Here is a 16,648-nt window from a genome sequence, read left to right as displayed (position 1 = left end):
ATCAGGGCTAATTGGCTATATATTAAAATACTAGAGTGCACACAAAAAAAGAAATATTCAACTATTGCAAAAAGTCATGTTACACTAGTGTTTACTCAATGTGTTGCTCTTTTTTTTTTTTTTTCTCAAGACGATCGAATGTGTTGCTCTACTTATTCGTTTTCATATATCTAATATAATTTCTCCCTATGATTATTCCCATTTTAAAATACTAATCTCTTATAGTATTTTTCTTTCAAGTACCGATTTCAAACAATAATATATTCAAAAATTAATAAGAGTTATTTTTATTAAATATTAGAGTAAGTTCAACAGTTTAATATTAACTAGTGAATTTACACGTGCGTTGCACATAAAACCTTCTTTGATAAGATTAAAATACATAATACTCGAACGACATAATATATGCTTAGGATACAAGAATTAATGGGTCACAAGATGTTCATGAGTTCAAAATCAAGAAAACTCTTCAAAAAAAGAAATATATAAATTATAAGTAAATTAATATTATTGCCTTTTAAATGGATTTGTGACTATTTTTATTCAGAAATATGTTCTTACTTTAAATTATAAATAAATAAAAGAAAATTAGTTAATAATACTATGAGGATTGGTGACCCAAAAAAAACAAAATATTTGGCCTTCTTAATATTTCTATCATGAATTTTTTTAATTGCATGAAAAATTAGAAATTATGAGCTTTGCATCACGTTTAGCATGCCATCACAATTTTAACCGATTTTTCTAACATGGCACCAATGTTGCAAACATAGCACATAGAAATCTACCAAGTGGAACCCACAGGTATTTAAATATAAGCAAAATAAAAATTATTAAAAGTACTAACAATATTCACAAAAACTATTTCATATAATTTAATAAAATAAATCAACAATGTTAATTTCAATTTAAACATATATACATATATATATTGATAATAATATTTACATATGTGTAACATAAAAAGTATATATAAAATTAGCATGCTAATGACAAATCACTATATTTAAGTATATGTATAAGTTTTTGTACAGTTTTACGAAATTATCCCCATTATATTTTACTGTGTTGAAGAAAAGCAAAACTGAAGGGAATAATAAGACTATAAAACTGCTCAAATTTTAAACTCATTTATCTTATCTCGTTCGTCCATCAATTCAGACGTTGTCATCTTTCACTCTACTTTTTAATTATTTCTCTTCAAACCCCTCTCTATCTCTATCTCAATCTCAATCTCAACCTGAGTTATTTTTCTTTTCTTTCACTAAAAAAATTATTTTTTCAATATTCTCATAATTTTTTTTTTATTTTTTTAATAATAGCATAATTGTGTAGAATAACAAATGGTAAATAATGATAAAAATACAAAAGCAACATTTTAAACCATGTTTTTTTTCATATTGCATGTAGCGCTGATATAGAATCTAGTGTATGAATAATAAAAATTTGATAAGTACAATTAAAATAGTAGAAATGATTTTAAAAAATGAAATCAATGAAATTAAAAATAATTATTTCAAGGAAATATTTTCAATTGGTATATTTTTCTTACTTGATCATTCATTTCAATATAATGTCCTTTAAAAAATAGAGAAGTGAATTCAAACTTTCAATAAAAGTTTACAAAATAATTAAAATATTATTTTCACGAATAGTCTTGCAATGACACCCATAACTCGAAATTCAGAAAAAAAAAAAAGCCAAAGCCAAATCGATCAAAAAATTCCGAAAGTTAAAGACATTAAGGGTCGGGTTTAAGTTTTAAAGAAAGAAAATCAAAAGAGTGTTGATCGGACCCGATTTTATTTATATAAATTTGTTTTAGTAACTCTTATGATATATTATAATTTATACTTTAATAAATAAAATAAGAAAACAAACAATATACTTTAGGTCCCTCCTAAAGCACAAGAATAAATTTAATTTTGGTTGCAAACCGATAAGTTGTATTGATAATCGATATTAGATTTACATTGGAAGTAACTTATCTCTCCCTTTTACACAAGTACCCTTGAGGAGTAAGAATGAAAATGTACCTAGAGCTCGCGAAGAGAGGACATAGACAGCATGAGAACTCTAAGCTTGTGCAACATTGCTAGCAGGTGATGGTGGCAAGCACTATAGTGGCAATGGATAGAACAATAGTCGATGCTTGTGGATAGAAGTAAAAGAAGAGAATAAGAATAGGGAGTGAAGAAAAAAAACCTGAGATAAGAGAAAACAAAATAAAATAAAAAATAAATTAATGATGTCGTATCTTTTGTCTTTGAAACTCTTATTCGCTTTTTTTTTATTCTCTGAAGTGCATACTTTTATATCTATAAAATCCCATAAAAAAATTGTTAGGACTTTGAAACAATTTATCGATGGCATAATGTCTTAAATAATTTTTATATAAATTAATATAATTTTTGAAAAGTTCGACAAAAAATTGTTTGAATTTCTTCAGTATTTTCGAAAGGAAATAATCACAAGATATATGTCAGAAACTCATCAAAAATATCGATCTATAAAATGATTTTAAAAGTTCTTACTATAAATTTTGAAAATAAATCGATACAAATGTAAATAGGAAAGAGGATATAGGGGACTGTGGGCATTGAATGGAAAAAGTTATTTCATATTTGATACGTTCACCAGAGTGAATAGTTATGGAAAGAACATGTTAGGTAGTTTTTATAGTGAAAAAGTGTGAAAGAGTGCCTTGAAATTGAAAGAGCATAAGAAAGAATTGGCATAAGTTGGTTTTTGAAACTTAAAAAATAAAAGGATTATAGAAGAAATAGAATGCGAGAAATTTTTTTTCCAACAATTAGTAAAGTCAAAGAATGAGAATAATTAAAATGAGAAGCAATTAAAAATCGAAATAGAAAATAGAAAAAATTACAAATGTAAATAGGAAAGAGGAGAGAGAAATCGTGAGCATTAAATGGAAAAGTTATTTCATATTTGATGCGTTCATCATAGTGAATAATTATGAGAAAGAATATGTTAGGTAGTTTTTATAATGAAGAAGTATGACATGGTACCTTGAAATCGAAAGGTCACGAGAAAGAATTCGTATAAATTAGTTTTTCTATTAAAATGAATGAAATGATGCCATGCTATTGAAAAGATGTGATATATAGTAGTTTTCGTATTATTTGAGTAAATGGTAAAATAGTAATATTATTAATTTACCAATGGAAAAAAAGAAAAAAAATGTTGGAGAAAAACACTTTGAGAAGGATCGTGCTTTAAAAAAGATGTATAAAATTTAACTCAGCTGATGTAATATATAATAGAACATGTGAGGCAATGAATATTGAGAATGAGCGATGAGTAAAGAGTCGAAGGTGTGTGAGAAAAAGTAATACTAAAATAGCACATCAAAAGTGTGCAAATAAAATGTATGAAAAGAAAGGTAAAAATTCATAAAGGATAAAAGTATTTTTTGAATAAAAATTAAGGAAATAAGAATTTTTGAAAACAATTACATGATTCATAGCAATGATACAAAGAATGTATGAACCTATTGGAACAACGGATGTTGAAATTGTTATAGGGGCAACGAAATTTTGAAACTATAAATCGTTCTGAAATAATAATAGACAAACATACCTGTTCTGAAAGGCTGACTTGATTGAAAGATATATGAGGCAATAAAATATCGAAAATGAGCAATGAATAGAAAGAGCCAGTATATATATACATATATATATTGAAAATGTGCGATCAAAAGTCAAAAGTCGAAAATATGCGAGAAAAAGTCATCAGGATATAGGGGCATTTTTGAAAAATTAAAAATTGGATAAACTTGTCATACTTTTATATATAGTGTAAATTATACAACTAATGGTCGTCTTTTGTAAGCATAATACATTTAACTTAAATATTAATGCAATTATATCACATCTTATTATTTTAAAAATTATAATGTAAATAATTTTGTGACGTTCTTATTGTCAAATATCATTTTAAATTATTATATAACCATAACTTCACGGTGATTTGTAAAAAACTTTTTCGTTTATATATGACCATAATTGAAAAAACTAGAGCGGTGGTTTCTGTTTTCAAATCCTATGTATAATCAATTAAATATTTCAGGATTTCTACCCTATCCACACGTATGTGCTCGTTCTCATATATTTATATCATATTTTGCAACAATTGTTTAAATTTTTTTGAAAGCAAATTTCTTTCTCAAGAATAATAAAATTTTGAACAATTAATTAAAATTTTAATTTTAGATAATATTTAATAAAATTAGACAATTTGAACCATTTACTAATTATTTTGTGATTAACAGTCCCAATTAACATGTAATAGAATTTACATTAACATACAATTAGCTATTCTTTCGTTATATTTTTAGACTAATAATAAATTTTGATTTAGAGTATTGTTGTATTTTTAAAGACTATATATATATATATATTTTTTTTTTTAATGGTAAATTTTATTATCATTGTTATTTTTCATTGGAAAGAAATTTTAAAAAAAATTAAATGAAAAATTAGAACTAATCCGGATATGACGTTATTTCTCAATTTCTAATATAAACAGTTTAATGGATTGGATGTGTACGTTATTCTGATTTCTTAATGATTAAATCTAATGTCTAAATGTAATTTCACTTTTAACCAAAACTTTTGAATTAAAAAAACTATGTATTTTACGTTGGGATATAACTATTTTTCACACACATTTATACCATTTATAGATATTCTTAGAAAAATATTTGGTTTTCAAATAAATAATTGTATTTATCTATTTTATTTCGCATCAACATTGATTGATTCAAGTGGTTTGACGTTTATTTCTCTTAATCAAGGTCTCAGGTCCGAATCTTGTGAATGAAGAAAATTCATCCTAGAATGTCAACTTTATCCTGTGGTGGATTGACTAGCTTGAACTGAATTAGTCGTGCTGTTTAGATTTATGAATACTAGATTATATATATATATATATATATTTTTTTTTTAATTGAAAAATGGCCGGCGGGCCTCTATCTAGGAAGACTAGAACACTGTGTAGAAGGGTGCAGCTTTCCCCTTGCTAGAACCGTGGAAGGGGCGGCACCTTGGGCAAACAAAACAGCAGCCCAATAAATAAATAGGAAAGCAGGGAATTTATATAATAATTATATAATATTTCTTGAAAAAATTAGTAAATATTAATTGACCCTTTGATTTAATTAATATTTCTCTGCATGGAACGCAGACTTTAAGACCTTGCCATATGCAGCGCCCTGGTTGCGCCAAGTGCATTGCTCCTAACTCGATATGCGGATTAATTTATTAATTAATTCATTAAGTTAAAACTAATTATTTTTTACTTGATTTAGTAAAATTAAATTTGCATACTTTAATTAACTAATTAATTAAATAGAGAAAGAGAGATCGTAGGGGTTGACTGATTCGGAAACCAAATGTATGCTGTTCAAACCGACCTCATCAACCGAATTATTTTGCCGTTGGGAAGACTGAAACTCTTAATTATTATGGCTAATTAATGAAGGAGGAATGTATTATTATGTCACTGATTAATAAATTAATCTCAATGTGAGGTCACCCACATTCACTCCCATTCCCTAATTATTATTGATTTTTTAATATAAATATATAATTATTTGATATAGATAGAAATATAATGCCTGGTTTGATCCTCTGCTGGTCATAAATGATGTCCTATTATTGCGAAGATCAGTATACATGAAAGATCTTGATTCTGAACTATGTATTCATTTTTTTCATCGTATATATTTGGTCCATGTTCTCTAGCATGTGACCATTTTAATCTAGTGATTATGGATTGATGAACCATCACATTCATGTATTTTAAGCGATCAAATACGGCGCCATTAGCTATTGTTTGGTTTTAAATTATTACTAGAAACTTACCCTTGCATAGCATGGTCTAACTTGCACATACCACGCTTCAACTATAGTATTTTTTTTCCAATACGTTCATAGATGAATAAATTTCAAAAAGCAAGAAAAAAATAAGACCAAAAAGATTTAGAACGTGAGATTAGGAGGTTGATATGAGAGAGTAAAATAAGGATTCGTTGACCTATGGGAGGAAAAAGAGAGAGAAAAAATAATATTGAGTGGAAAATTATTGTTCTTTAACACCTCTCTTTTATTTTAAATCATATCGTGTTTAAACTAAGAATAAGAGATATTTTTTATTTTTCAATGACATCCTATAAATGAAGTGATAGTTGCAAAATCAAACTTCCGCTTAAATAACATAGTATAATAATTAAGATATATGAATATTGAATTATGATCAACCAATTTATAATAGAATAGTTTTTTTTTTCCTTTTTTAGTTAGTGACCCCTTAGGTTTATAATGAAAATTTCTATTTATGATTTTTCATGGAATTTTCTTATTTTTTCATACTTGAGACTTGAGAATCCATTTTCATTTATATACTTTTAAACTGGTATAAAGTATTGATAAATCCAAGTTCACATTCAGCGGTTATTGTATAGGAACGAGATATTTCATTTTTCCTCCATAAATAAAGTATACCAAGACAAAATAAAAGTATCAAAAATATCCTTTTTTTGCCTTTTTTTGTATGAAGAAATTATTCTTAGTATGATTTTAGCATATCTCACTTAACATCAAAATAGAATATATATATATATATATATACACACACACACACACACACTAAGCTTCGCAAACGCGGTTATGACAAATAATTGATCAGCACTTTCAGATTCTGTTGTGGGTAGGAGTAGGACACTTAATTATTATTGGGAAGACATTGCAATCTTTTTCTTTCCATTTCTAATTATCAAGAACCTCATTTTATCTCATTTTTCTTGCCGATCTCGTGAAGCCCAATATATGGTCCATAACATTGATCATGCTGTTCATATATCCATAAAAAGCATATATAGAGTTTGATAAATTATAATTTCAATGATCACAAGGTTGCCTTAGCCATTCTAACAAAAAATTATATTCTTCCATCGAGAAAAACAATATCATACTGACAAAGGGGTTGCTTTGGCCATGTACATTCACTAGACTTTGCGCACTACATAGGGAAAACACAAAAGGAACTGTATAAAGAGATTTCGGGCATACACGGTATTTGTAGCGCTATGTGAATAGTATGTAATATTTCATCTTTATTTTCCTTAAATATTCACGATTGATAAAACCAAAGAAATTAATAAAAGATGGAATTAAGTATGTGTTGGGAAAGATATGTCGGATAATTCTTCGCAATCTTGAAGGGTCCATTACTAATCATGAGCTGAACCTGAGCTCCCAATTTAATATTCTCATTTTTGGATTTTCAAAACATTCTTATATGTATTTACTGACAAAAGAACTGTGAATTCGAGAATTTTCATGATAATATTCTCTCAATAAAATCACATGGTAAGCAAAGAAATTAACTATGCGTCGATACATGAATCGATCACATGTATACAATCAAAGTTCATTGAAGAAGGCAGATTTTAGGTAAAATTCATTTTGCAACAATCGATGAAAGTACTATCAATGTAAATAAATTATTATTGCTAACCGCTAAATCATATAAAAGTACCAATTAAGTTACGGTGAAGTTTAAAAAAAAAATGCTTCCAATTAACCCACTTAATTGACAGTATGGCCGAACGTACCAGTTCTGTCAACTTATAAGATGTTCACGTGGACAAAAACAACTAGTTATCAAAATCTCATATAATTCTTTGTTTATATACTATTGCTAGTGCTAGATATCAAGAAAAATAAAAAGGAAATAAGGTGATTTCGTGGTACGATGCACGAAGAAGAGATACGTTTATCCATATTATTGCATGCGTATGAGCATACGTTATTACATGTGGTCCACTTACTAATTATTTCAAGAAATTAAATTTCACAAATGGATAGATATTTCTAAATGAGTAGCTGGGGAACATTCTTGAGAAAAATTAATTGATGATCGGCTGAAATCTGTTATACAGGCGACGATCGATGTTGACGGGGAAGATCGAGCATGGGCGCAAGGGAAATATCAACTTGCCTTTATAATGTAATGGAAGAAGAAATTGGATATTAAATAGAATAAACAGCTTGAAGAAAAAAAATTAAGCACTGTTTGGTGAATTCTTTTAAAACCATGGTTCGGCTAATTTCTGCTGTTGGAAATGTGATTTTCTCCAGCAAATTGATAGGTGCTTATAAAAGTTGCCTATGTTTATTCTCTATTTTAAGTATTAATTTTTATTTCAACAATTTTAAATTGTTATCTTCCAAACGCTTTTACTTATTCTAAAATCATTACTTATTTTTCAGCAATTATACTTCAACACTTTTATTTCAGCAATAGTACTCCCAAACCAAGCCTAAATCAAGAATTAATCACCCATTTTTATTAATGAAATGATTAGGTTTTATTACCAAAACTAGGTGTTAGGCTGTGCCATCCGTTGTTTTGTGGATTTGAGACGGCAATAGAGGTCAATCGATGGTAACTATTTAGAGATATCAGAAGAGACATACGTTTGGTTATGATAGTTATCTTGAATTTTTTTTTTAGTGAATAATATTTTAGATTTTTTACGGTGAAGGTCACTGCATGTGAAGTAATTGAGAGTTCACTTAAAAGGCTACCGAGACGCTTTCTTTTATTGCATTCTTTTACTTATGTGTATTTATATCGATATTGATTGATTTAGCTAGGTTAATTTAGTTTGGTAATTAAGATTTGCCACCGCCCCATATCTTTTTACGCCGCTGAGAATCTCAAATGGAAAATAATGAGCTATGATTAGCAAGCTTTTGGAGCATGATTTATTTGGAATAATATGGTTTAATTAAAAATACATATACATATACATTAAGAATTCTCTCTTTTTCTTTTTTGTGTTTTTGGTGTTAACTAATAAATATCTCAGAAAGAAGGGCTAGGGTAATATAAATAAATAACCGAAAAAAGCATAATACTACTTTTATAGGTTTTAGCCTCTTTTAAATTGCACCGCGTTGCGACAAGTGTCCTAATTAATACAATGCTTTCTTTTCGGTGATTATAATAGCATGCGCCGATTAGATCAACCGCTGAAATTAACTATTACTCTCGGCGGGATAATCGAATAATATAAGAGATCGAGTATAGAGTGAGTTCCCTTAGGGTTTCGTGTTTTTGTTATGAGAAGTGCACTAATTTTTAACTGCATGCATGAAGGGATTGAGTTGGAAATCGATGGTGAGGTCCACACCCTACACCTTCACACTGAGTGGGGCACTTTTTTGAGTGAAAATTCATGGGAAGGAGAGGGAGGCATGTGCATGAAACCTTGGGGTAGATTGAGCCCTCTCTCCTTTTCATGAAAAAGGTCCTTGAAATAGCTGTATACATACATGTATACATATATGAATTTGGCCCTTATCTCTCTCTCTCTCTCTCTATATATATATATATATACAATTAGGGGTTTGGATTGAGTAGGATCTTAATCATTCCAACTTTGCTCTTCACTCCATGCCAACTTTAACACAAACCTCCAAACAATAACATCCAAAGAAACAAGGAGAGAAATGCATGTGAGAAATTATAAGGCTTGTGTTTGTGTTTTGTATATATTTATAATGCAACTAGTCATATTTATACATATAGTAGAAGATAGAAATTACATAAATTTGAAAAGATTATTATGACCGAGTTTGCATGCGCTGCTATAGACATTATATCACAGTTCATACTGCATAGTCGTGATGAAAGTATGAGTCATATTAAAAGAATTTAGGCCTGTGAAATGATTGAGAGCATAGTCACCGGAAAAAAAAAAAAGATCATTGGGTTGACTAACTAGCTTAATTAGATATATAAACTCTACATCGCTTTGGACCGACCCTATCGAAACGTTCTCTCTCCATATATATATTTCCATGCATGATCATCATCATCATGGGGATATGGACCTTTTTCATCACACCCACCAGCCTAGCAACTGCAGGAGCTCCACAATCGATCGGGCCAGCTCTGAGCTAATCTTTGTGCAGTGTGGAAGGCTTCTCCTTTTAGGCTGATATACATATATTAAATATTTATATCCATACTGTAATCATAATAATAATTCTCAATATATAGTTCCTCCTTTATGCCATATATATAATGCACTCACATATACATATACAGATAGTCATATATACGTATATATTCTCTTCTTTTCATTGTTCGCAGGTAGCATCGAGCAAGCTCCTAGGGCTTTCGCGCCTGGGTGCTTTTAGTTTAGTGGTCGGCGGTACTTGCATTATCTATACATATATATGCAAATATCATCGGTTTAATTAGATTAATGACAACTTTTTAGCTGAAATTTATAATGATAACTAAGTCACGCGTAAAGAAAAAGTTCAGGAAAGTTTACAACTCCTATATATTATATGATCAAACGTTAATGTTTAATGGTATTTGTGGGGATTTCTTGGAAGCTGACGATCAAATGTACATATGAAGGCACATAAAGAGATTTGGTTCGATGTTTGCAATCGATCAATCATCATTTGCCAACCACTTCATACATGATCAGACTGATGAGCGCACAGAAATTAATAATCTCTTCTTTTCATAGAATTCTTGGTTTATCATTGGCTTATGGCTTAATTGCCGGTGCCACTAATTGTATATATATACACGTTTTTATGCTTTATATACGTAATAAAATTGTCGATCTTATTTGCTTATAAATTAAATAATGTCGGTCGAAAACGAAACTTCGCTCCCAGACTCCAAGAAAAAGGGAGTACGTTTCTTTTTTTCTTTTTTGGCAGGAAAAGAGGGGGTATGTTTACATGTCATTTGTTGTCCCCCTAAGGATTTTTTGATAAGTTCCCCCCTAAGGATTAACATCACCGAGAGAGCTTGTATCGGGTTCATATGCTTATTATCTAGTGCATTGTGATACATCGGCTTAATTTTGCAATATAACCAGTTGTTACAAGCGCAAAACCTTTTTGTCAGTACTCAATACTGATTTCAATGCTTTTCAACAATTATATAGCCATGCAATGACGAGATTACTCTAGAACTAATACGATTCTTCCTTATATCGGCGTCAACATCAGCAGCTTCTATTGTAGGTAGGGTGGTGGATGAAGCGTTGCCCTAGATATGTGGTTATACCCTACACCACAAAAAAGAGGGGGGAAAAACGCCACAAACACCTAAATCATCTAATCTAAGTGCGAAGTGAAGATTTTAGGCGTCAAGTGGCAATTTTGAGCAGTAAAGCAGATTCGTCATTATTTTCTTTTTTTTTCTTTCCATTTTTTAAATTTTCTTGGGTTATTTAAAGGTAGAAAAATAAAGCAATTAATTAACTAATTAAGCTTGGAATTATATATGACAAAGAGAAGAAGAAAAAAAAAACTCATATGGTTCTTGTAGACCAATGTGGGGCCGCCACATCGGCGGCAGATGTATAGTCAGAATCCGGGCTGGCGGGATGGGCTCTGTGGGGCTGGGTCTGTGGACGCGCCCCAAGTGCAACTTGGGTTGGCTCCACGTGGCTCTCCCACCCTACCCTAATCAGCAACCCCTCTCTGCCACGTGGACTTGATTTTGTCGAAGCAAATAGTATCGTAGAGTAGAAACAATACGAAGATTATAGAAAAAATTTAACTACGAAATCATTCTACTTAAATTGTAAGATAAAATATGAGATTGTAGGTGGTAATATAACAATCCTTTTTTTATCCAAATTTATTCTTCTCTTTTTTTTATTAGGTAAATATCACAACAAAGAAAAAAAAAATATAGTTTGTGATAAATCGTAAAAGAAATATAAAGTTTTTTATTTAACTCATTTTTTTTATTTTTGTGAGTTTCGAGAATATCCCCATTCAAAGATTCGATATCCACGTCTATAAATGGAAAGGTTCTAATGATCAACTCTTCAATTAGTTCTTAGAATCAATAATGATTCATTCTCATTGTAATTTGATAATTCTATACGTTTCGGATGCAAAGCTTTTATCAACTACGTACGCTCTATAGTTTTAATTTAGAAACTTGATTACAATTCGTTAATTTTATAATCAAACGTTGCAAAATATAATGCAAAGTTTGGATTTTATAATATAGATCCTTAATTTACATCAAACTAAACGCTCCCGAGATGTATCTAATTTTCGTTTTCATTCCTGTTAATATTTTTCCAAAAAAAAAAAAGATAAATAACCCTAGAGGATTCGAAGAAACTCTCTTCGTAATAAATGGGCCCAATAGAATCCTGCAAGGATGATGAGTCGGTTTCATTGCTTCCTAATTCCCCCTCTTAATTCCTCCTCTTTGTGTTTGACTACCACTCTTGGCAAATTGTCAAGGACCAAAACAAATTCGTACTCATGATGAGGTATTTTCGTACTTCCTCCTCCACCGAGCCAATAACTCAAACCAAAAAAATATCTGCCTCCAATAGCCAGTTCATGTCGGAAATCTATTTTTTGAATTCGTGAGTCGAAACATATATGTTGAGAGCTGTATTTTAAAAATATGGAGTCGATTCACTTAAAAAAGTGAACGATCAAAAATATCACAAAGATGATTAGTGAATTCTGATCATGCTTGTTTCTTCATATCCTAGTGAGTGAGACCGAGCATATAATATGAAGAGTCAGGTTCGCGCATTGATTAGTTGAAACCTTTCCCAAGGAGGGAATAAGCAATATTCTAATCATTGTACATTTCCTAAGCAAAATAAACCAAAATAAAATAAGATTAAACTAGAGAAATGGGGTGTAATGCAGTTGCTAACACCCTTACCTGGTAACTTAGAAGTTTCAGATTTGATTCTCATCAGTGGGACTATCCGTGCTCTTTTATTTAGATTTCAATAAGATCAAATTATAAAAATTGGGAAAAATATTAAAATAAATTAAAAAAAGAAGAAGAAGAAGAAGAAGAAGAAGAAGAAGAAGAAGAAGAAGAAGGCATATGATGTTGAGAGGCTGACCATCCCCCCTCGAAGGGCATTAAACTCCACATGCCACCTCTCATGCCTTAACTCCCTCCCCCACCCTCCCTCTATATAAAGGCCTCCATCACGCCTCTCCCTCCCAAAACTAACTGTTCAAAATCCATAGTCAATTCACTCTCAAAACCATTTGAAACACATTTCACTTCTACTTCTACTCCTCTTCACAATCTCACAAGAATCACACCAATTGCCTGTCATATTAGTCTCTTATTCAAAAAATGGAGAACTTGTTCCGACTTGTTGATCACGAGGACTTCTTCTCGCGCCGTTGCATCTGGGTCAATGGCCCAGTCATAGTCGGCGCGGGGCCTTCTGGGCTTGCCACTGCTGCCTGCCTTAGGGAGCAGGGCGTGCCGTTTGTCGTGCTTGAGCGGGCTGACTGCATCGCGTCGCTCTGGCAGAAGCGGACCTACAACCGCCTCAAGCTTCACCTCCCCAAGCAGTTCTGCCAGCTTCCCAAGCTGCCGTTCCCCGAGGACTTCCCGGAGTACCCTACCAAGATGCAGTTCATCGACTACCTTGAGTCGTATGCCCGGCACTTCGAGATCAACCCCCAGTTCAACGAGTGCGTCCAGTCTGCTCGGTACGATGAGACCAGCGGCCTCTGGAGGGTCAGGACTGCCCCTACGGCTGCTGCCTCCGGCCAGGCCCGCCCTGCTGAGGTTGAGTACATCTGCAGGTGGCTTGTGGTGGCCACTGGCGAGAATGCTGAGTGTGTGATGCCGGAAATCGATGGGCTAGGGGAGTTTGGCGGCGAGATCATGCATGCCTGCGAGTACAAGTCTGGCGAGAAGTTTGCCGGGAAGAAGGTCCTGGTTGTAGGCAGCGGCAACTCCGGCATGGAAGTCTCACTCGACCTGTGCAATTACAGTGCATCCCCTTCCATGGTGGTCCGTAGCTCGGTAAGTCAGTCGACTTCTAAATTTAACTCTGAAACATGACATCCCGAATTTCGGTTTCAACCTCGCTAACCATAACTCCCCTGTTTCTTCAGGTTCACGTGCTCCCTAGGGAAATTTTGGGAAAATCGACGTTTGAGCTCGCAGTTTTCCTAATGAAGTGGCTCCCGATTTGGTTTGTGGACAAGCTGCTTCTGATCCTAGCATGGCTGGTTCTAGGAAACATCGAGAAGTTAGGGCTGAAGAGGCCATCGGTGGGCCCGCTCGAGCTCAAGAACACAAAGGGCAAGACCCCAGTCCTGGACATTGGTGCCCTGGCGAAGATCAGATCCGGAGACATTAAGGTTGTCCCTGGAATCAAGAGGTTCTCCAAGTCCCAGGTCGAGCTCGTGAATGGCGAGACCCTCAATGTCGATTCCGTCATTCTCGCCACCGGATACCGCAGCAACGTCCCCTCTTGGCTTCAGGTGAGAGAAAACAACCCAAAAAATTTGTTCCTAATGATTGATCGTTTGATGGTTTGGGGCAAATGGCTAAATGCTCGTTTGAATTTTATCTATGACAGGAGAACGAGTTCTTCTCGAAGAATGGGTTCCCGAGGTCGCCATTCCCGAACGGGTGGAAGGGAAACTCGGGGCTGTACGCGGTCGGGTTCACGAGGAGAGGGCTCTCGGGTGCATCCTCTGATGCCATGAGGATTGCTCAGGACATTGGGAAGGTCTGGAAAGATGAGACCAGGCAGAGGAACAAGGGGACCTCTGCTTGTCACAGAAGATGCATCTCTCAGTTCTAAATCCCCAAAAAAAAGAAAAAAAAAAGGGACAGAAAATGGGAATTTCAATCAGCATTTTGATATATATTTGGGTGTAAATTATGTGGAAAAAGGGGTAAAAATCAGGTTTAAATATTCTGAAAATAGGCAGCAGCAGCACACAAGGATGAGCCCTCTCCTAAAGGCCCAAGTTTTGGACTGAATTGGGCAGTTTTCACCTGAGGATGATGAGGCTTTTCTTTTTTTTCTTTCATAACAATTTTTTTTTAATATATATTTTTCATATACTGTTGTACAATGACTTTACCTTGTCAAAAAAGAGAAATGAAATGACCCCGTTCTTGTTCACTTCCAAGTCTTCTCGTTCTTGTTCATATTTTTTACTGTTCCCGTAATTATCACCGAAAAATCGGCAACTGAAGATCAGTTGGCTGAGAGATGTTGCGCTGTTGAAAAGAATCAAAAGGAAGAAAAACATGTGCTCCTAGGTAATGGTAGGTTCATTGTTGGTACATGCTGATGTGTTTAATTTTTTTTTTCCCTAACTAATGAAATTATTAGCAAGTTCCTAATAAATAAATAAATAAAAGAAAATAAATGAAGGGCCATTATTGGATATTTTTGTTCTTTTAGTTTTAGTTTTAGAGCCAATAATCGGTTCCCATCTTTTTAATTGCCATGAAAAAGATACGTGCCAAATTTTTAGCAACTTGCCCCTAAACATCTGGTGTTAGGGTGACTCTGGCCCAACTATAGGCAATTAGGAGAGATTTGAGAACCAAACTCCTATTTACAAGATGCAAAACCCCCAAATCTTGAAAACAGTCCGAATTCCTCATCGTTCAAGGAAAGTCGACGGCCCGAGTCGATCTTTGATCTTTCTTTTGCTGTAATAGATCCAATCAAGGTCATTCACTAGATCGTTTTCAAACAGTCCCAACTGCAGAAAATTTTAGTCCATCCAACTTGTTGGCCTTAGTCCATTTGTGTGATACTATACTACTACAAGACAAGGAGGAACTGCTTTAGAACACGGTAAGTAATCTCCTTAGCATCGATCGATAAAAAGTTTCTTGTTGTCGTACTGGATGTGATCCGATTGTTCTTGCTCCTTGCATGCAGTTTTTCTTTCTTTTAATGGTCTTAGAGGTCAAATAGAGCTCACATGAACCATATGAACACCTCTTTTTTTCTTTTAAATAAGTAAAAAGAAAATGTTTACATGGTTCAAAATGTTCATATGGTTTATGTGAGGTTTTCTTTCTTCCAATGGTCTTCGAGGGCAAATGAATCTCACTTGAACCATTTGAACCTTTGCTTTTACATGTGAAGGGAAAGAAAAAACATAAGAACATGGAAAAACATGGCATGATTCTTGTCAACATGTTTATCTTGATATTTCTCGAAAAAAATGCACTTAGCATGCAACGGGACATACATTGGGCCCATGCGGACGTTTGTAAGTTCAGATTACGGCGGAAATAATCCATAAATTCCGTAAGTGTCTCATTAGTTCTTACCCACCACATCATTATTTCACAGTCAAATAATCTCGTCTCGAACTACAGTTTTTCCGTATCTCCATTCAGAAACATACACAATGCCGGCAAATGCGAAGATCTACTTATCACATCTCACTATTAGACTCATCATCATGCAGACTCATCGGGATCGCATCTAACTTCAACAATCCTCCTGCAAACTGCTCTCGAACCTGACGAAGAATGCAGAGATCAATATTCTAGAAGATCTTCCCAGGAAACGAAAGACAGAGAAGTTCCATGCTATCGAACAAAATGTCTGCTGTGCTTTCGAGCTGGTGAGCTGCACGCACGCTGCTTGGAGGACTGGAGTTACACTCGCTCAGTGTCCCCTAGAAGCAACCCACATGCAACTCCATGCTCTTTCAGATCCCAACATGAGATGGGCCCTTCCTTATTATCCACTTCTTATTCCTGAGGCCTAAACCAGATCGGACGGCTCGCGACATATCCA

At 33.3% G+C, this 16,648-nt stretch overlaps 1 protein-coding gene across 1 annotated transcript; it reads left to right on the top strand.

Annotated features, from left to right (window-relative positions):
* The first annotated feature begins 13,081 nt into the window (after nucleotides 1-13,081).
* LOC116213319 (probable indole-3-pyruvate monooxygenase YUCCA5) lies at nucleotides 13,082-14,995 on the top strand. Its single transcript, XM_031548207.1, has 3 exons — nucleotides 13,082-13,884; nucleotides 13,977-14,348; nucleotides 14,447-14,995. Exons 1-3 carry the CDS (start codon nucleotides 13,201-13,203, stop codon nucleotides 14,672-14,674), a joined length of 1,284 nt encoding a protein of 427 aa, XP_031404067.1. The 5' UTR covers nucleotides 13,082-13,200; the 3' UTR covers nucleotides 14,675-14,995.
* Nucleotides 14,996-16,648: the final 1,653 nt, after the last annotated feature.

The sequence above is a fragment of the Punica granatum genome, chromosome 7, assembly GCF_007655135.1.
Source record: "Punica granatum isolate Tunisia-2019 chromosome 7, ASM765513v2, whole genome shotgun sequence".
Classification (NCBI taxonomy): Eukaryota; Viridiplantae; Streptophyta; class Magnoliopsida; order Myrtales; family Lythraceae; genus Punica; species Punica granatum.
The sequence above is the reverse complement of the archived record's forward strand: the minus strand, read 5'-3'. Positions and strand labels throughout refer to the sequence as shown.

Coding starts and splice junctions, on each gene's coding strand:
- LOC116213319 (XM_031548207.1), top strand. CDS start 13,201: ATGGAGAACTTGTTCCGACTTGTTGATCACGAGGACTTCTTCTCGCGC. Junction 13,885..13,976: donor CCATGGTGGTCCGTAGCTCG/GTAAGTCAGTCG, acceptor CTGTTTCTTCAG/GTTCACGTGCTCCCTAGGGA. Junction 14,349..14,446: donor ACGTCCCCTCTTGGCTTCAG/GTGAGAGAAAAC, acceptor TATCTATGACAG/GAGAACGAGTTCTTCTCGAA.